A 22,486-nucleotide genomic window follows, 5' to 3' on the forward strand; every position below is an offset into this window, starting at 1 on the left:
TGGTAATTATATATGAAAAGGTGACTAAGGAAGGGGTTGGGGGCATACGTGTCAGTGTTTTAGAGTCATAATCAACCTTTTAAAGTGGTTTGGCTCCACACTTTTTGTCAGTCAGAGTGTCCCGCTGGCAGTGATTAGAGGATTGATCAGGAATGTGACTAATACATGCCCAATGCTGATGTCAGATGGCATGACTCACTACGCAGCCTCCTCAGAGAAATTTGGTTTAATCCTGGACAAATTACTTCTTTATATTCATAAATTGCTGTGACAATGAAATATGAAAATCAACACTTGTAGAATATATCTCTGGTCTCCTTGCACAGTGTGGCTGTGGACAAACAAACAAGACACACGTATGTTGCTCATGTAAACAGACACACAACATCTGTTATGCAGTGACATCACAAAACGATCTTCCCGGTAGGCGTCAATGTGCTCAGGTTTTCATAACCATTGGATGCCTCCCATCCTTGTCCTACAGAGAACAGATGAAGCTCTGCCCTGATGGATGAATAATGAGCCTGTTGGCAAAAGAGACGTAGCTAATGTTTTTTCCAAATATCTCAAATCTGACCCCGTTGATAATGTATCTTGCACCGGTGCAAAACAGATGTATATATGAAGAGCTGATTTCATTGCAGATGTGATTTATAACATTTTTTTGACTGGAAAAGGAAGAGAGAAAAACAACCTTTCATATTGAAATGTCTGGCGGGTGTCTAGGCATCACAATAAGGGCTTAGTTTGTTTGTCTGTGCTTGATGATTTTCCTGTGTGGCAGCATAGCTTTGTTTGTTTATGTTAATGGATGTGATGACCTGTTGGTCCCCAATCTTGCAGGGAAATGGCAGCCAATGCTTTGGGGAGTGAGCCATTGATCTCTCTTCAGTGGCTCTTTCTTCACAGGTACTTGGGATTAACCGAGCCGGGAACAACACAAAGGAAATGTTACAAAAACAGCAAAAATAACAAATAAAAATTCACCATATTATTTCTGGTATATGCATATGTTGCACAGCAGCTCCAGGCTAATTGATGCTTGTGTAGCTTCTGCCAAGCTGCCTGGTGTGGAGAAGTACTCACTCTGCTCCCCTTATATCGGGCTCTTGATGCCTGATTCTGCCTAAACACACAGCTATAATTTCCCTAAGTAGTACACTAAGCAACTGTTATACAGCAACACGCAAACAAAAGCTGTTAATGGTTTTGCTTTTCTGGACCACCTAATAATCTGAAACATTGCAGTGGCCAGTTGTAGGACTGGGTAGATTCCAACACACGAATCAGGCTACATCCATGCTACTACCTGTCTCTGTCCACACAAGCGTTTTGCTTCCGTATAAATTGTAATCCCTGTTTATACTAATACACCTGAAACGCGTATCCTGTACTATTTTGTGTGTTGCTGTGAGATTTGAATAATCTAAAAATGTTTTACCTTTATTCTCCTGTAAGAAAATATCCACACTGGTTTACAGTTATACTTTAAAGTTGAAATTAAATGTATTGCTTTGACTAGATAATTTGACAACATTACTACTGACTGAAATCTTATCTACGTGAATTTAATATAAATATATTCTAATGACAAATTTAATTCTCAGATATAATGTACTGTACTGCACATAATGATTAAGACAATATATTTTCAACTATCTTCTTCACTGCAAAATCACCCCACAAATTTCACAAAAAGTGGAGGAACTAAGTTAAAACTTGAGTCTTTCTGTGTGAATAAATAAGATGCTTTGACCACTCCTCCATACCACGGAAGGTTAAGCCCACATTAGGTGATCAGAGGCACAAAGGTCAGCTTCACAGGAGTCAGTTTTACTCTTTGAAACTCTACTGCATTTTACTTTTCAAACTGGAAACACAACATCGGGAGAGTAGGGGGGGGGGTGCACCAGGGGAGAAGGCTCACAAAGCTGTCCCCCAGGGTAGATTATTGCTTGGTTAAAAAAAAAAAAGAAGAAAAATCTATGAACAGAAACACTCTTTTCCACCATCAGCTCTAGCTCCTGGACGCACATTTATTGAAATGTCAGTTCTTTAGGGGCCAAGTTCTAATTTTTGTTCCACTCAGTGTCAGTAAATAGGTCTGCCTGTGAGTTTTTGTTCACAGATCCCAGGAGAGTGGCATGCACGCTCAGCAGAGAGACCTCTCACTGCAACCTCCCTCTAACATATTGATCAGGAACGGCTATTGGCTTTAGCCCTGTGAATAAAATGCTGCTCTACCGAGTTCACTTCCCCGCTGGGCGATTGCACGGACAGACAAAACCTTTAACAATTTTTAGTGGACTGCCATTTAGCTGAGATCCTAAGCCTTATGACGTCAATGGCTGACACGGAGAAGGGAGGAGGGGAAGGAAAAAGAAGAGGAAATGTCACTATTGTGTACCTCATATCTTCAAATTACTTTATGTATCTATTTTCTCTGCCTGCTACTCGTGTGTTCCAGCATCTGCCGCAGACGAAGAAGAGATCATATTGAGATGATTTATAAAACCAAGGGCTGGTAAATGGAGTTGTTTTCTGGCTCTTCGCTCAAAGTTGTTTGTCGACATCAGAAAGAGGAAGAGGGTTGACATGTGCATCTAGATACATTTCCCTGCTGAAAACAATGATCCCCTTGACATTTGAAAAAACGTGAACATGGAAAAAAGACATTTATACAGATTCAGAGTACAGAATGTGCAGTGTTTTGATTCCACATTGTGGGAACAAGCATATTTTTCTAATTTGTTGTGACTGGAATGAGGAAGGAGAGGGACCACTTCATACGTCAATCACAATCTTGAACAACTAACTTGTTCTATTAGTAATAATTGCTTTTGTAATTTCTGCCTGGAATCCATTCAGTGTGTCTTTTGGTCCAACATTAACCTTCATCTAAATCATCTGCTTCAACTTCATTTCATTGTTTTCCCTGAGCCTCAGAATGACTTTAGGTAGTCGAGTGTTTTCCCATATATCATTTATTTATTTAGTAATTAATTAATTTGTGTATTAATCTATGAGCTATGTATTTAATATTAAATAATGCACAGTCCTCTTCATGAGATTTAAGATAAAATCGGGGCTCTCTCAGTGGTCCTTTGTTTTCTGTTTGGTTGGAACATAGGGCAGTACAGTTTGGGTGCTCTTGTCAGAGACAGTTTGTGTGCTGCTATTTCGTAACAGTTTTTTGCGGCAGCCGGGGTTTAAGAGACCTTTCCTGGGTAGTGTGTGAGCTCCTGTCATCCCCTTCACTGGTGAGGAGACGTGGGAAGGGTCCAGACAGTTATGGAGGAGTGAATGCTCAGAGGAAGAACGTTTGGGGGCCATTGAGCTGGCCATGGGACCGGGCTCAGTATCGCTATCTGGTGTCACAAAGCCACTCTTGCCCTCCTGTAACTCGTCTTGCTCTTCCTCCTCCTCCTCGTCATCGTCGCAGCACAAAGCATGATACAGAATTTTGTCACTGAAACGCACTCGTTCTCTTGTGCCGGAGGTACGAGAAGTCTTGTGGCTGTGCGTGGAGCTGCTGGCCTCCTCGCTGGAGGAGTCTGGAGTAATGATGCGGGGCCCGTTGGGTATTGGCAGCCCGCCATTCATCTGGGAGTAAACCGAGGCAGTTGTGGGGGGTGGGGTTGGGGTCTGTGTCTGGGTGGGAATGGTCCCGCGGCCCAGCTCCGGTCGTAGATCCCCTGGTTGCTCACCGGGTCTGCGTGCGGCTGCTCCAGCAGCCTCCAGGTAGCTGCAAAATTCCCAGCTATCAGAAAGCACATCTGCATTGAGGAAGTCCAGCCTGAAGGCCTCTCCCAAGCCTCGCTCACTGCTCGACGTGCTGCTGGCTGTGGCCACTGTCCAGTCATCTGGCTCCAGGTCAAAGTCAAAGTCGGACGTAAGTTTATCGATCTGACCCACCACCTGCAACAGAGAACACAGAGAACGAGAGAGAACTCATGAGATATTGAAGAAAAGCACATTTTTGGGACAAAGTGGAAAAGAAAGATTAATTTAATTTTGATTCAGATCCATATATTTTTATATAAGTTGGTGGCATCACTCTGGATGGTTACATCAGCAGTCCAGACTGAAATATTTGAGCCACTACAACCTGCTGTTGCCTGTAATGTTTTCACCTTGAATGTGTTTGTATGTACTTGCACCATGTACACACATACACAGAAATGTGGACCATTTTGAGCACAGACCCTTCAGAGTGAGGACATTTTGGCTGGTCCTAACTTTTTCAAAGGGCTGTTTGAGGGTTTGCTTTTAGGGTTAGAATGGTAGTTAGGTTAAGGATTAAGGTTAGGCCTTTTTTGATGGTTAAGATTAGGGTAAGGGGCTAGGGAACACATTTTAACCACGAGTTTCTTCACTAAAATGAGAAGTACAAGTATCATGTGTGTGGGTATGTGCTGTACTGCACTACTTTAATGGAAGCTACCACAGAGGCAGTCTTCAGCACATTGGCAGGTGTCAGTCTGTGTGTCTCTTTCTGTGGACAGACCTTGTCACTGCAATAAATCTCAACCCTTGAAGCGACACAAAACTTCGGGTGTGTACTTGAGATCAAAATGAAGGTCAAGTTCTAAGATATGAGTGATCCCAAGTACTTGGGATTATGTAGTAAAGACTGGCAAGTACTCATGGGTCAGAATGTCACCATGACGTGTCATGATCGATCTGATCCCATGATGGTCTCAAAGTCTAAATGTTTTTAATATATCCTCCCATGATGCATTATTTTTACATGGTAACATCATCAGAGGGCTTTTAGCACCACTACTCCATTACTTGTGTAATGTAGTATAATTTACACAGGGGGTTAATAATTACATTACAAATAAAAATACTGATCTCCATTTGAGCAGATACAGGACTTGCATAGACTTAATTTAACTATTAAAGAAACTTTACCAAAAGTATTAATGTGGAAACCCACTTTGATATTAATCTTGGCAGCTTACTACTATCCCATTGCAGGACATTTCCAGATGCTTCACATCCCACTGATTAGGCAGGTTTAACAAAAAACTAAGACTTATTCCCTACTGCTAATAGATCTGTGTTATCCTTTACAGCTTGTCATTACACTATGTTTCAATAATAAATCTTTAATTGTTTGTTTGTGTTTTTAAAATGGTTTTTACTTCTGCCACGGCCTCCTGTGGACAGGTGTTGTAAAATAGCTTTATGCTGCATTAAAGACAAAATTAAACTTCCATTGAAATGAGGTTGTAGCATTGAAGACGTGTCGCAACTCATCAAAAAGGCTTCTCCAGCTTGGAGAGAGAGGGGGAGAAAGAAGAATTAGATAGAAGAATTGAAGAAGCCTCTTCGATGAGCGGCACGCACACACAGTCCACTGGCTGATTCACTTTGTCTTGATGTTGTACTTGTATAGCGACAGCACCGGGATGAATGAGATGAGCCCACGCAGAAGCAGTATAGCTTTATGGAAACCAAACTGCCGTGCCTCTTGATGCTTCCATGCTTATGCATTGTTTAATTCCAGTGCTATTGTAATGTCAGTATCGAACAAAATGAAGTCAAATTCTCACAAACACTCACTTCATTGAAATGTATCACATAAGAGCATTTCATTTATTGTTACCTCAAATATAACGTGTGGAGTGTTTGGTGAATAGAAAACACTTCAGCTGGAATCACACTGGTTTGCGGACAACACTTAAAACTCGTGCCCTCTATACTTGACATTTTAGCATCTTCAATCAGCATTTTCTGCTCTCAACAACAAGCTATTGTAAAATGCAAACACTCAGCACGTATGTACTGTTGCTTGTTAATTATACATTCCCCGAAAACATTCAGCAAATAATATATATATAACATGCACATATAGGTCTACAACATAATTATAGCTGAATAACAGAGAAACTGTGGTTTTACCCAGAGATTTGTAGAACATGATCCTTTGTTTTTTTTTGTCTGCCTCTATAATTATATGCAGCACTTGCTTCTTTCTGCCTTTTATGAGTACAAATGAGCGCAGTTGTATCAACAACACAAAGTCTTATCCCTGCATGTAGAATTTAAAAAAAAAAATTTCTTTGTCCAACTTTAAAAAAGAGAAATTATGAGTCTGAAGAGGGTGAAAATCCAAACCCGCTGATAAAGGAGGAGGGGGTACACCGCTGCGCTAGCTGAAAAGCTCCAGTGATCTGCAATGCAAACGTGGCAGCTGACATCATGAGCTCAATGATCTTATGCAAATATCCCAAGATTATGGTCTGAATCTAACGTAAATTTGCTCGCTAACTCCCTGAATAAAATATTACAACGCTGTCTTATATTAGGAGCACAAAATGTAGGCTACAATAAACCTTCACCTTAAAAAAGAGTGTGAAGGATGATTAGATGCTGTTTCTTTTCTCTTTCGCTGCATTTAACATGCAGCTCTTCAGTCCTCAGCTTTTAAAAGTGATGGTTTGTGCTGTTAAGTACAAACAACTGCATTTAAATCAGGCTTTGTACGTCTGCATGCATGGCATAGGCTCATCTGTCAATGGGCCTCTCTGCAGATCTTGTCAGTTGTGGCGTCGTACACCTTGTGAGTACTTGGACCGTGGCTCCCTATTGGCCGACTGCCCAGAGGGAATTGGGCCGTGTGAGTGCTCTAATACTGGAATTACTTAACCTGTTTGCTTTTTGATTTGCAGACTTTTTACTCACAGACTTGTTAATGTAAGATGTTTCTCAGACCCACAGGAGGCTGAATAGCTTTGTTTACTTGTTTACACAACTCCGGACGAGGGACCTACTTTAATAAATTAGTTAGATGTATTTCACGAGACACTGAACTGTGATATGTTAAAAGAAGGGTTAGAGGAAATGCAAATGAAGAGTTTTCTGATCACCCAAACATTGCTGTTTCTCTGCAACGGATCATCATCGCTTATTTTCCAATTTAAGAAGCATTCCTGAGTGTTAACAGTAACAACGTCGGCTAGTCTGACCCCTGTCTGCAGTATGTGGGCTAATTTAACTTGATAACTGTCTCAGCTCTGAGGGTCTGCTGAATCTTTCTAGGTCACAATGCAGCACATGCTCAATGAAGCAACAATGAACACTAGCCTCTGCGTTTTCTTCCAGTCCGAGGATGTGCGATGAGGGAGCTTTGGAGTGAACTGGAGGAGCAGATTGCTTTAGCTCAAAGGATGAATGAACACATCAGGAAGGAGTCGTGGACAATGTGCATGATGTGTTTGGAACATAAAACGCTTTATGGGAATCTACAAGAGTCTACATTAGAGATTAAAAGTAATTATGAGACTTTTGCAGTGGAACCCATCATATATATTCATCAGTAAAGAAAATACGCCTTTTAGAGATTTTCCCGTAGAAGGTGCCATGTGCGAGTACTACAATAAACAAATATATTTGAAGAAAACACAATTAACCCATTGCTCATGCCTTATGGAATAACTAGCTCTTGTTTACTTTGTAAACACTTAGTTATCTGGTTCCCATAAGTCACATCAGTCAGAATAACTCTAAACATTTGAGTGGGTGGACAAACCACATAGTTACATGTCTGATATGCAGCCCGCATTTTGACATCTCCTTAGTTTTGATTCCCTCAAATGTTAAATTCAGGATATGCAGCTTGAAGCTGTGATAAACCTCTGGAGTCGGCTGTGTATCCCCCATGGACTTTATGGCGCCATCACTCTACAAAGTTTATGATGCAGTGATGGCACATCCTTGTGACTGAAAAGACTCCATTTGCAACCCAGTTAAGCTGTAATGTATAGTGTAAGTGTGCATATAAGTGCTGGGGATTTGAGTTTGACTCAAGTCTTTAATTTTATCTCAGTGTCTCTGCTGACAACTTCACTTATTTTCTTAACTGCAATGGAAGCTACCAAAAACTATGTTGGTGGCTTAAACAATATGAAATGAGCAGCACACAAATTCCTTTTTTTTAATTTGAGGGAGAAACATTGATGATGATGATGATGATAATTACAGCAATAACAATAACTTTATAAAGCATGTTTCAACACAAAGGACAAATTGCTGCACAACTAGAAAACAAAAAGGATAAAACTCAGAAGAAAGTTGATAAAGAATGATGGAAATAATAATACTGTCTCAGACCGCTTTATTTCCTCAGGCCTTGATGCCTTTTATCTCCATATTTCATATATATTTAGTTTTTTTCATAAATCAGTGCTATTGTTTGCACTTAACTTCCAACTGTTGGTTTTACAAATAAAGACTAGAATGGCACTCAGTAGATCACATACCTCCACCAAGGCCCAACAGTCTCCTTTAATCTAAGCAAGTTGCACCAAACTTCACACTCATGGATATCAGTCCCTGAATATGGCAGATTTTCTTTCATTTAGATCCATAGGTGAAACAAATTCCTGTATCTCCCCCAACTCATACAACATCCTCCCACCAAATTTAGTGGTAATATGTACTGTTATTTTTGTGTTATCCTGCTAAATGGAAAGACAATCAGACACTGATGAAACCATAACAACCTTCAGGAAGAAAGTGCATTATTTTATTTTTCCATCTTGTGGTTCCCAGTCATTTTAAAAACTCATTTTTTTCAATGTCCTGAAAAGTAACCCTTTTGGACAAGATTTCCACTTCAATCAATCAATTTTATAGCCCATATTCACAAATGACAATTTTGTCTCATAGCGGTTAACAAGGTGCAACATCCTCTGTCCTTAACCCTCAAAAAGAGTAAGGAAAAATTACCAAAAATAAAAAATAGATGTAGAAACCTCAGAGAGAGTGATCCCTCTCTCAGGATTCACAGAAGTGTAATAGATGCCACAAGTAGCTGAACACATCGACACAATTACAATATTTACAACATTGATTAGCATTGGCAGCGACAATCCATCCGTTGTAGAAGCAGGGTTACTGAGCCAACACACCTGATTGTGTTTATATAATCCATACAGACCAATCACTGATGAAATTACCATTTATTTCTTGCTCACGGCACACTATCAGCCGGCAGCCACGAGTCAGCTGTTGGTGACAGCACCTGATCAACCCCCCAGTCCAGTCATTTCAGAGTTCTTATAGGTGCTTTAAAAGACAGGCTGCCTGGGCAGCATCAGGCGAAGGTTTATTACTGTACCTCAACACCTGTCTGAGATGATTGGTCCGGGTAATTGAGGGTCAGAGTGAAAGAGGGAACTTGGAGTCTTGTCTGTGACAGAAGGAAGGGTACAGTGATGGAAAAGACAGGCAAGGATAATCTAGGACAGAGTGGTGGTCAGTAATGTAAAAACTCTCCGAAGAGCCTCTTCTCGGGCGGAGTGGTGATTTGGGAAATAGATTTAGTACGTCCACTATCATTACAAGAGTCCTTCTCTCTAATATTCAGCTCCACCTGGTATCATGATTTATTTATTGTGAGTGGGGGCTGTGCCGGTTTCTTCTCCCCAAAGTGAGTGCCTGTCCTCTGTTTATGCTAATTGAAAATGTACTGGAACATTAGTAGAGGAATAAGTTATTCCACTACGGATGTTTAATGTGTTGTTGAAAAATGCAGATTGAGGTCAAAATCGGCAAATGTGGAAATCTGGGTGTAAAATTGCGTCTGATGAGCAGGGGTATATTTACCACATGCTCTAATCACTGTGTTGATCTTTGAACAGATGTTTAATGTGAATAGCTTGTTTTGATGTGCATTGATTGCTCTCCTTTTTAAAATATTTTGTTAACTCTAGTAAACAGATGGGGATTTATAAATCATATATATCTTACTGATGTAACTGTTTTAGAAATGGTGTTTCTAATGATCCTAATGGAAATGGTAACATGTTTTCCAAGTCTACACTATTTTACATATTCTGTTATTTATCAGAAAATGAAAACAGCTCTGCGACGTGGCATCTGTAGAGATGCAGTTTGTACACATGTAAAAATAAATCAGGTTTTAGTTAACAAAAATAAATAAGACATAACACCCTCACTGGATTCATTTGAAATACACACTGTTTGAGTGAGTTTTCAGTGGATTGCCTCATTACGCCGTGTTCAAGTGGCCTCTCTCCATCTGTTCCTGTGCCACCCGTTCTTCCAGGAGTCATTTTCAGTGTAGACTGGGAGATGTTTGCAGAGCTTGTTTGTTAATTATGCAGCATCCAGCATCTAGCATGGCTTTGCTTCTTTTTTTTCATGGGGAAAATGGGAAACGTGTTCAGCGTAACCATTCAAACACATCTAAGGGTTATTTCTTTCTCAACATGTCACAATAGCTTTCCAGGCTGCCCCTGTGCAGCACTTCTAGCACTGCGAGCGTTGTGTGCCAGTTAGGAAGGCTCAGCAATTATCAGAATGGCCTTGCATGCTGTTTGCAAATATTGTCTAAATGCAGTTAGTTCCTGCAGCTTTGTACTTCCTCCTTACATGCTTATTTCCCCTCTGTTTAATTCTCCTGGAGATGGGGGAGGGGAGCATCCAAGTCACTCACATTGTGGTGATATGGTTTATCTTATCCCCCAGAAGCAAAAGTATCATCCCCGACTTCCTCTGACAGAACATAATTACTGGATTCACTAGAGAAATTGTCCAGTCTGCAGTCTCTGCCTGGGATCCTATTCACTATGGGATGAAACGCACTTTGGGAACACTTTGTATTTCTGGATATGTGCGTAATATTACCCAGCTGTGTGTGAACATCGTGCAGACTGTTCCATATCTAGACAGCACTGTTAACTTGAAAGCTCGGGCCATATGATGTTAAAGCTCGGGGCAGATTTGTGGAGCAGAAGGCTGGTGCCCTGAGTGAGGCGCACAAAATCAGCCACAAGGATGTGTATAAACAACACCGAAAACATATTCAGTCTCACAAAGCATCAAATGAAAGAACATTTGGCAGAATACGTGTTATCTCTAATGTGAGTTTTACACACTCTTACATCTGAACCCTGCATCACTGGACTATTGCACTACTGATGGTCATCATCTCTGGCATCCTGTGTTGCAGAAACGATTCACTGCTTGGATGAGGCAGGTTAAGTATTCATGTGTTTGCATGTTTCCGTGCTTGTAGAGCTCACACTGCTACTGTATCTTTCTCTCTCTTCATTAACACTGCATGTGACATCCTGCTACATACTACGGGACTTACTTGTCAATATGTTTTTGCAGCAAAGTCAGCAAGAGTAATTCCTGTATGTTTATTGCACTGGCATATTGAGTGTATTCTACTGCAGTTGACTCCGCAGAGAGAGGTCCAGTGAGTCTGTGGGCGGGCATTATCACAAGCCAGGAGGACTCTGGATTTAGGTCAGGCCATCTTGATTGGTGAGATGTGTTGCATGGTGTTGGCACAGGGATGAAGTGTCTTTTTGAAGTGTTCGCTGGAAGCATTTGGTGTAATTATCCTGTCATGAGAGGGGCTATAAGCCCGAGACTTCATTAGGCACATGCCTCCTGCTTTTTCATCTTTTCTCAAAAAAAAGAAAAAAAAAAAAGCCAGTCATCTTTATGGAGGTCTTAAAGTGTTAAACAACGCTGTGATGTGCAGAGGACCAATACCCCCTGACAACTCACTAATCAGAAGCATCATTTCAAACTCTGACACAAAATGGGCCTCGTATATCCCTCTGGGGCTTTAGAAGAGGTGGGCTTCTGAAGTCCTTAAGGCCCATGAAATCAACCACTTCCTTAGCCAAATTGAGGTCATTAGACTGGACAGATTCATTCTCCATCTGTAGGTTTATACTAATATCATGGAGAGGGTTATGGGTTGTACAACCATAAAGGGAATAATATGGGACAGCAACAGGGAGGCAGCAGATGCAGCATGCATTGGTGCTGGCAGAGCACACTGATCATTTATTGAGGTTCTCCTTCATTGCTTCTATCTGTGTTGAGGAGCCTAGGGCCGGTAATGAGCAGGAAAAGATGGTAGTGCCACGCTACAGGGCTCCTCAGTCTGTCTGCTTCTCTGAGATAGCACCGGGATTAAGCCCGAGTACTCTCAGGTCACGCTGTTCACATTCAAGGAAAAAAAGGTGTGCATGTGAGCGCAGCCAGGCCACACTGACCGGTTTTAATGACTCAGTAGTAGAGTTTTCATTAACAACATGTCTTGGTGTAGGGGGCCAGTGAAGGTGTAAAGTGATTGTAGTTTGTCAGAGCGCAGCAAACGTGTGTGACCTGTGCTGGAAATAGGAGAGAATCTCTCTGGCTGGGAGAACACAACTCTACAGGAACTGGGTCAGCCCAATCCAGCAGTAAATCCCTCACTCTGACACATCACATACACATTGCCAGTTTATCTACACAGGCTGAAACAGTAGATAGATAAGCAGTAAGTCTGCCCTTAAAGTAGATTTGTCACAATAGAAATGGCTCACATAAATAAATGGATAGTAGAAACTGCTGTTAGTACATAAAAATATCACATAATATTGTAATTTTTTTTTTTTTTTGCAGTAAAGCAAACTAAAAGGTAAGCTTGACTAAAAATACATACTTTTTTTTACAATAGATGTCTAATTGCAACTCTTGTGAAGTTGGAGCCTTTGCTTTGGATGATTGATTCTTTATTGGTCCTGTATAGTCCAACTACATAGTAGTGCTACTTTAAATAGTCAGTCAATGGTAAAAACTGAAAGTGGGAACAAAGAGAAAAGTTAAAGCTGTTTAGTTGTAAATGTTAAATTTTATCTTTTTATTTATTTTTTTCTCTAATTTAGCACTTTATAGTTTTTTTATGCAAACCTTATTTGAGAAAATAATATTTATTGTATTAATAGAGTACACTTCAGTTTATAATAAACATTGTTGACATATTATTGAATCATAATTTCTTTATTCAGTTTTTGACTTCATACAGACATTGATACAACTACTAGGCTACTTCAAGATTGGTTTTTTTTGATAGACTGCTAAAGTTGAATTTACACAGTGTTGATGTTCCTCCAGAAATTTACTTGAATTTTACTTTTGTTTTCATCTTTTTTGTTGTTTCACAGCTTAATGTAGATTGATACATTATTTTTACTTAAATGGAAGAAGCTCTTCCACTAATTTTATTTTGGAGAGATATGGGACTGTAAAAGCAGTGCAGATGGCTATTTCTTGTTGTGGAAAAATGCTTTGCAGTGCATACTTTGTTTTTGTCAGATGTGTTTGTATTTAAGAGAAGATTATTACATTAAAAAAAAATCAGTAATACAAAAATAATCATTGGATTAATCGAAACATATTTCATTAGATTAATTGATAAGAAAAAGTAATTGATAAGTACAGACCTACTTTTAAACATCCAATGTAGATTGACAACAAGCAACGAGATTGTGAAACAATGTTATATGTCCCTGAAGAAGCCATAGGTTTGTATGATCAATCGACTGCGATTTAAGAAAAACATGTCTATTCTTAATGTTGAGGAGAATCACTACTCTACCCACAATCCTCAGGTGTAAAATATCTGATTGGTGGAGCTTGCTAGTGTAACCACAAAATCTATTTTTGTAGAAATGAAGAAAAGAGTATGAACAAGTTAAATTCACTTGTGTAGTGTAGTGTTAGTGAGGGACAGCTTGGTTCCCTCACTCTTAAAATAAGTATGTACACACATATACACACTCGTACCTTTATCACTTTTTCCGTTTTCCAATATGAGGGTCATGATTCATCTCGCTCTGGTCGTCCTGGTTTCAGGCTTAGAACTCTTTTTATAAGGAGTTTCAGAAATGTCAATGGAGAAAATGAATTGGAAATATACTTGTGGTCACTGTTTCGCTCTACGTGGGCTGATGTGTGTGCTGTAGTGACACACACACACAAACAAAGGGATTTACTTGTATGTCTTCATATAAGTCTTCTTGAAACAGTCATTCATTGTGCAGAGCTTTATAGGACCTCATTGTCAGCTTTGTTCCTCTCTTGTATGAATGATGAACATATTCTGTACAGATTATAGCCTAGAATAAAAACAAAGGCCTTGATCCTACTAGATGTATCTTGTCTGATCCGATAACAAATGGACAGCTCTATAAGTACAGGTATGAATGAATCCAAAACACATTGAGGACGCGTTGAGATCTGATCACTGACACTGCATTCGGAGGTTGTCTGGGCTACATTCCTTTTGAGTCTGAATGTGTCCTGGGCCAAACTGCCTGTTCGGCTGACGTCCTCGGTATGATAGGAGTACTATCTATTCAAATCGTGTTAGTCAGCTTTGTCCATGGTGTCTTTTCAAACAGCCCATAGAAAGATGATATGAGTATGTCAAACATCTTGGGCAATTTGGATCCCGGAACACACCAAGGAATAGACCCAATCTGTATTGTTTTCATTTCTTCTTCTTTTAATTTCTGGCAGACCTGGCACACGAAGTGCATCGCTACCTTCCACCAATTAACAATGATTATACTTTTGGTCTTTTGAAAACCCTAATGCCTGTTGTGAACTGATATACTTACATGTGCCAACTACTGCTCGAATACCCTATGATGTATGTTAATGCCAGGTAAGAACGGTAGTCTGAACCATCACACTGTCGCACAGCTAACAATGCTTATCATCAGTAAGGATGAAAACTGAAAACAACCGATTTAGGTTTGTGTGAGAAAAGATCCATGTCTGGTTACCATGCAGAAGAGGCACCTGCTCTCCTTTTCTAATTAAAAATCCCCTTTTCCAGATTTGTGTTATGGCTCCTATCACGTTCTGTCTTCCTGGGCTGGGGATAGATGCTACTGCCTAATGACAGTTTTTATGCAGTACTGGATGGTATTACACAATTTAGGGTGTGTAAATCGATTTTCACTCCCACAAAAAATCTTGAATAACACGGCAAGTTGCCAAATCTACCCTAAAGGCGAACCTTTTTTAACACAAGAGAACATGCTCTTATTGTTTCCTTGACATATTTATCACCTCTATTGGTGGTGAAGGAAATCTAGGAGAGGCTCATTTACAGTTTATTTGTGGAGGATCTGATAAATTCATGTGCAAAACTGGGCAACTGTGCTGTTTAGTTCGTGTTCATAACTCAGCCTTATGTCTTTAGTTGATGATTAATATAGACTCAAGTCAACAAGTCACAGTTCCTGCAACATAAAAGGGGCTCTCCCTAGTGCTCCATGGTGGAAACCAGTAACGCACGGAGAACACCAACCAAACGTGCAATCTGTTATAATGCACACGCAATTAAGCACTCTTTTTTTGGGATCTTAGTAGATCAGGCCCTATGTGTTTACAAAATTACAGATTTCCTTATAGACATAAGTTTAGTCAGGGTCATTTTCAGCTTTTCACTATAATTACTACTATAACTGTTTTTTTCTACAGCAAGCAGCAACAGAAATTTCTACATATAGTGCAAGATGTACTTTCAGACATAGTCCCCTGAGCTGCAAGTTGTTAACTGCAATAAAACTCTGGCGGTTATAAACACAAGACTAAAACCCTCAAGTCAGTAAAAGTGAGTTAAATCTTCTTTTCCTTAAGAATTTAGTTTGTCAAAAGACCCAATGGTGTGGGGTTTTGCATAACAAGTCCCCATTACTAAGCAAAAAAATAGGTCATTGTCTGTGCCACCTACAACAACAAATATGGCCGTTCCAAAAGTATCTCTTACTGTCTCTTGTTCTACCCCTCATGGCTAAATCTGGCAAAGGTTTAGGATGCTAAAAGTAAAGAATATTGATGTCTTACATCATCAGGGTGTGTGACGTCTGTAGCTGAATGCTACACAATGAGCTCAGTGCTGTTGCAAACGTTACTGTGGCACAGCAGATTCAAAGCTGATGTTTGACTCTGAGGAGGGCACGTCCCTCCTTGGCATATTCATACTACTGATATGTTGCATTATGATATATGGAGCAGAGCTGCATATCTCAGTCATAGTATCAGAGTCACATACTTTGTCAAATATCCTCCCAAAACTGCTTCCTAAGACCTTTTGTAATGGTATAACAACTTCACTCTACTTTTACCTTTGCTATCACTAGTACCTTCAGTTTCCCAGTTAGGACAGTGTCAGTGTTTTGTTCTAAAATATACATATATATATATATATATATATATATATATATATATATATATATATATGTATGTATGTATAGTGTGGCTTACAGTGTTATTGACAATTCACCAAAATTAATCACTATTCAAGCAACATCTGCATCTCTGCTCTATGTACCACATCAGCATTATGAATTATGTGAGCTTATCCTTTCTTTCATTCAAATGTCAGCAGCTGTGCCTGACTGTAACACTTTTTTTCAGCAGCACTGGACTGACATCTGTACATGTTCACACACAGATGTCATACACCCTGATGAAGTAAAACATATCGCCCATCAAGGGGACAACAACAAAAACAATAAATCCGGCACTCAAATGTAAATTAATGAAAACCACAGAAAATACCTGTTCTGACTTATACTAGAAACAGATAGTTACAACAGGCTTCTGTTATTATGGCTTTCTGTATTAGCATATTAATAGTTAATTATGCTAATTGGATTCAAATTCAGAGGGCTACTTTAAAATGATTATGCATCTCGATGCATCAAATAATTTTATTTCTGTGGATGATTTTTTTTTTTTTTTTTACAAACACAAAGTATTTTAGACTGTATCTGTTATTTCAAGTGCGCTTTAATTTACAAAATTAGCTTTTCAATTCAAAAAAGAGACAACAGTCAGTCTATGCCATTGGTCAGTGCTCTCCTTAGCCTTTACTGTATCAGGGGGGCCCCGCCTGGCAGCCTCGAGGCGCATTATTCTGCCGGTCAACAAGAGATTCTGCTCCTCTAATGTTTTCTAATCACTCACACTTAGAACTGATCTTTATAAACACCCGCTGAATTAACATTTATGTTCCTGGATAAACAGGTTGTAACTAGCTTCTGTAATAATGAATCAAATAATGATAATTCCAGTCACTTTAACCCTGATTTCCTGGCTGTGTGTCTTGTTTTGTGTGTAGCAGATGAACTAAGTGTGCACGTGTTTAAATACATGTCTCATGAACTCTTAAGCAAATCAACAAGCACAAAGTAAACGTCAGTACTGTTCAGGTCCTTATAACTTCTGATTATTGTCTGTGTTTATTGTTCAAATGTAAAGTGAGTGCAGGTCAGCAGGAGAGTTGAGGGAGGCCACTCAGACAGGAGACTCTGACATGATAAAAGACGGCCAGACCTTTAATGTGTGTCTGTCCTGATCCCAAAGCAGCGGTGGCTGTAATTGTGCAGTGGCGGGACATAACTAATAAATGAACATAGAGACAATGTATTGGTTATGTTCTTTCTCTGCATCCTTGCAGAGCTGATGCTAAATTTGCATTGTGATGCATCAGAAACAATTAATTTCCCCACCTCTTTATTATTAATCATCTATCTTTGCCCACAAGTTTGAACCTAGTCATTGGAAATAATCATCTCATAATATTATAACACCCCCCTCGTATAACAAAGTCTCTTTATTAGAAACAATCATTGTTTTTCTTTTATCAGACAACAATAACAACATAGCTTTAATAAGGAATTAAACAGGTACTGACTTACACCATTAGGCCTTGAACATTGGCTAAAATAGCCGACTATAGTTGACTTTGCTGTGCTTTGCATTCCACTGCACTACAACTGTCTATTCAGCTTCAGCAGTTGCACCATTTTTCATTTTGGTTAAACTCAGGGTTACTTTTCATCGCTGCTCATTGTTCTCAGGCCATGAATTCGGATGAAATGTCCAGGCGGAGAGAGCAGTGGCTAACCCTCCTATTAATTCAGGGCATGCAATCAATATGCCACTGGCATTTCTAGGTTTCCTTGGCCTGCAGTGCTTATCTTAATGGGAGTGTGCTCCCATTTTCTTTTATTGTGTGAACCCATATATCATTACCCACCAAATATAGCTGGATCTACCATGAAGCAAAAACATTCAGGCTCAGTGAAAGAAAAAACATTAATGCAATTTTTTTTTTATATCACCTTCTCTGCTGTTTTATGGTGGTGGTGGTAAACCTCAGGAATTAATTTACAGATACTTAATTTCTGCTCCGTCGTCTTTGGTTCTCTGTGGTGATTATCAGCCTGCCAAATGTTTGCAGCAGCATTATTCCTCATTAGTTAAGAAACCATGTCAGTACAGGATGATGTGCTGTATGTCAAGGACTTGATATATGGACAGAAATAGACTTGTATGGACCGATAAAGTCAGTCCCCCTCCTTTCTGCTCACCTGGAAATGATGCACGCTTAGTCACATGGTGTATTATTATTCTATTAACCTTGGTGCAGTGAAGCTATGCATCTGTTCAGAAGCAAAGTTTGTGGTGTTAAAACAACTCTCAGCTCCTCGTCAGCCAGATAATACATTATGTTCCGAGAAAATGTTTCAATGTCGCCTATCACTGTCACTGTCAATAATGAATTGACAGTGATAGTGATACTTCATCACTGACAGTGAGAATGACCTTTAGTCTTCAAACCCTGAGATCTTTTTGTTCCACTATTTAACAATTTGGTGCCTGATCATACAAGTTGATCTGGGCATGGTTTACCAAAACCATAATACTTCTACGGCTCGATGAGATGTTTATTCTTAGAAGCCTCTTTTCACACTGTTGCTTGTACTCTTACTTGTGGCCACTGTGTGAGCTTGAACAGGTTTCTTCTGACCTCTCTTCAACAAAGCTTTTTAGCCCTCAGGCCTGTGACTGTGACTCACTGTCTGGAGGTGTGTGCTGTTTAAAATAACCACTCTTATTTTACTTTGACGTGGTAATGGACACACTATGATAGTGTCTTATTTACAGTGACGCAACATATACCGAGGTGTTATCGACTTTTTAACCTGTACTTGAGAATTCCAAAAATACAAACTAAAAAATTGACGCTCCTCATCAGTAAATATAAACTATATAATTTGTGATCCATATATACATGAACTATTTTATCCTTGTGCTGTGGTAGAAGGAGAACAAGAGAACTGTGGTAGTGAAGACTTCAAGAGATAAAGACCTTTAGCTGCTCTATTAAAAGATAATTGGAGATTTAATTTGTGTACTCATAAAATGTTTGTTTGAGCTTTTACACCCAAATGAGCTTTATTTGGTGCGGTGCTAGCAGTTACGAACCAGAAAATGTGCCCATATCTCCGTGAAATCACCCTGGCTTCTGTTACTGTGTTCAGAGTGTCGTTTTTGCACTCGCTCAGCGGAGCAGATCAAAGATTGTTCTCTTAATGACATAACTAGAGTCTTGACATCTTTTTTTTTATAGAACAATTGTTCATCTGCATGTACATAAAACTGTAAATATCTAAGATAATCGATTTATCAGGAGGTAAGATTATCCATTTTATATTTAGAAATAGAAAATTCATCCTACAATATGTAATATACTGTAAGGTCCATGTAGTTTAGTTAAGTTCAGTCATATTTGTCTCCAGGGAGAACCCCATTTGTGAAAGGGTCATGGCACCCACACGTACGGCAATTGGAAGTGAAAACAAAAATCTTGAGTGATGGCTTTCTCCCCTCCTTCCCCACCGTTGCGCTGAAGTAGGTCACAGATATTGGCATGACTCGCTCTCCTGCTTCTTTCTCTCAAAACAATTTGTCGTTGCTTCCAGGGTTCTGCCATTTCTATCTGTGACAATCTGTAGGGCGGTCGCCTCAGAGAGTGACAAAACCTGTCAGAGTGCGTCACTTTCACTCTCTCTTCGCCAAGCGGCAGGACACCTTTGAGTCTGCGGCACCTTTATCAGATATGGCAGTTCCTAAAGCTCCGCAGCAGCAGGCAAGTTGGAGGAGAGGAGCCGGTGACTTTACAGAGACCTATTTGCAAACAAAATCACTGGGAGACATTCCCCATGAGGCACCATCTGGCTGCCACACATACCTGCCTTCATCACTCCCTCACCATCACCAGCCTCTCTATTTATAGACATTCTCCTGTCCACCCACCCACATATTGCAGCTCGTAAAAACAGCAACCAAAATCTAGCAAACTAAAAATTTGCCTTTGAGCGATCAATCATCAGGGTGACAGATGCCAACACATTTCACTGTTATGTGTGGATAACATCTTCCTAACAGTCTGCTGCTGCTAACAATAGAAATGAACAATCAGCCGGCTCCTTGCCAGACCTTGCGGAGATAGCGAGGCCGACAATGACCTTCTTTGTCATCATCTAAACTCTTCATCTATTTTTAGATCGGCTGTGTAAATAGTGAGATGAGCTATGAGGTAGAAAGACTCACCTAAGTGTGAGGTTAAAAACTTACCGCGGCAGCGTCTGGTGGGGGCAGATAGTGAGAGGGCTGGCCATGATATAATCTTTGCATATTCCAGGTTGAATAGAGCAGAATTTATGATGATGTGATTTGTCAGTTGTCAACATTGTGCTATCAGCTATCAATAAAGCAATTAGTGTCTCATTTCTGAAGGGAGGAGGCTGAATTCTCATCATCAGTATTATGTTATTGAACAAGCGTTCCCCAGCGAGGGAATGATACTGAGAGACTGACACAGAGCACAGATGTGCACTTTCAAGCTAGTCAGGCAATTGCTGAATTTTGACAAAGTCCACAGTGCAGATTTTCCCTCTGCATCCAAACCCAAATTCTCCTGTATTTATTTGTGCATCGAAAGTTTTATCCTCTTAGATAAAGAATGAACTATTCATATAAAATCTAGCCAGTGAATGCGACATTATTGTCATCAAAATCCAGATGGGCTCATGTGGCTCTCCATTAAGAAACTGCAACAAACCCTTTCCCTCTCTCGCGCTCTCACTCTCTCTCTCTTTCTCTCATCTCTTTCATTGTGAGACCAATCAGCCAATGTGCATGGATCAGCTCCTTTAATTACATATTCAAATATTCCTCATAAAATCAAAAACATATTGATTATGTGCCTAGAATCTGCAGAGAATACTTATATGTTCCCCTCAGAGCGATACCACAGCATATTCTCCTCCCAAACAATTCTCTTGATTTGTGTTGTAATGTGTGTGTGTGTGTGTCTCTTGATAATTATAGGTCGCAGAGTTGGCAGGAAAGCATGGTGGTGCGTGGAGAAGCACTAGCTCACTCACACAAGCCCTTCCGGCAAGAGGAGCCAGTAAACAAATCTCACCAAAGTGAGAGAAAAAAAATTGTTGAGCAAAGGGAGTATTTTATTGCACTATTAATATTGTCCTGCTATTTACCAGACTCATTTTTGATAATTCTTCATCCACTGTAGAAGAAGGGGTTGTGATTATCCAGATGAATATGAGTTCCTGTCTCCTCCTTCAATGTGCATTCAAAAATTAAGTGCTTCACTCAGGTCACTTGCATTTTCAAATGTCTGCACAATGACAAGAAAATAAGTCCAATTTAGGAAGGAATGAATCAGGATCGTGAGGTTTTTATACCGTATAGTTAATGTAAATAAGAAGTCCATCGTAATATGCATCATCAATCCATCAGCATTCCTCCCATCTGCCAATGTCTGCACTGCTAACTTGTGAACACATAACGCAGTGGGGTTCACTACCTGCATTCTCAAGGAACATTAAAAGGGCCAATTACCACAGACAAATAAGCAATGTACAGTGCAGGTGAAGGACAGGAGAGGCAATTTAGCATCCTTTTCGCTTCTCACATCATCTCTTGCTTTCATGCTTTTAAATTGCCAGTCCATAAATAGTGGGCCCATTGTACTGTGCTGTTGACACAAATTGGAAGGCGTGAAGAATGGAGATGTATTGTTCCACGTAAGGCATATTCATCTTTTCAATAAAGTTGGCACCGGTCGGAAAGAGAGAGTGTGAAGTCAGGCGCAGTGTGTAATTAGCAGGTAGTGCTATAGTGCGGACGCTCCATCGAGCCATCTGTGGGGAACATTAGTGAGAATCCTTCTACTGGGCTTCCCTCGCTTCTTTGTCTTCCCTCTGCATTTCTTTGTGACCCTCGCCTCCATATGCTGAGCCTGCCAGCGAACCGCCTCCTCCAAGCCTACTATAGCACCTGGGTTTTGAGAGGCACCTTCTGATGCAAACTCCTTGCTTTTCACACACCCTTTTATAAGGTTCCTGGAAGCATTTTAAAAAGGGCTCTATTAATAATACATGGAATCTGCGTCCATGCGTAAATGCCGCGCCAACCTACAATTGCAACTCCTCATTGGGCCACTGTTTTGACAACTTTCCGGGTTTCTCTCTCTCTGTCTCTGTGGCACCAGAGCTTTGACTGATGACACCAATAGGAGTGGTGAAATCTGAGGGCAGGATGGAGAGATAACTGGCTGGTTGAGAGTGACTCACTTCTGTAGCAGAGAGTCCATCTGCTGCAGGCTGGAGGAAGAGAGTGAGAGGGAGTGGGGAAGGGAGAAGCTATCACAGGGTAATTTAGGCCTTGCAGTTCGGTAGCGCACATTGCTTCATCACCTTGGCTCGTGTTCGGAAGGCAAACATGATTAGGTAAATTTTACTTTATTTAAGAAGAGAAGCATCACTGACAG

The 22,486-nt window shown here is 40.1% G+C and overlaps 1 protein-coding gene across 3 annotated transcripts in view; it reads right to left on the reverse strand.

The window, feature by feature from the left end:
• Positions 1-210: 210 nt before the first annotated feature.
• The window catches only part of insyn1 (inhibitory synaptic factor 1), a 48,781-nt gene continuing 26,505 nt past the window's right edge, over positions 211-22,486 (reverse strand). For all 3 annotated transcript variants that reach the window (XM_069519337.1, XM_069519298.1, XM_069519405.1), the window contains one exon: positions 211-3,918. In XM_069519337.1, the coding sequence (XP_069375438.1) occupies positions 3,094-3,918 (825 nt within the window). In that variant the 3' untranslated portion in view covers positions 211-3,093. The remainder of the gene's footprint in view (positions 3,919-22,486) is intronic.

This window comes from Paralichthys olivaceus, chromosome 1 (assembly GCF_024713975.1).
Source record: "Paralichthys olivaceus isolate ysfri-2021 chromosome 1, ASM2471397v2, whole genome shotgun sequence".
NCBI classification, from domain to species: Eukaryota; Metazoa; Chordata; class Actinopteri; order Pleuronectiformes; family Paralichthyidae; genus Paralichthys; species Paralichthys olivaceus.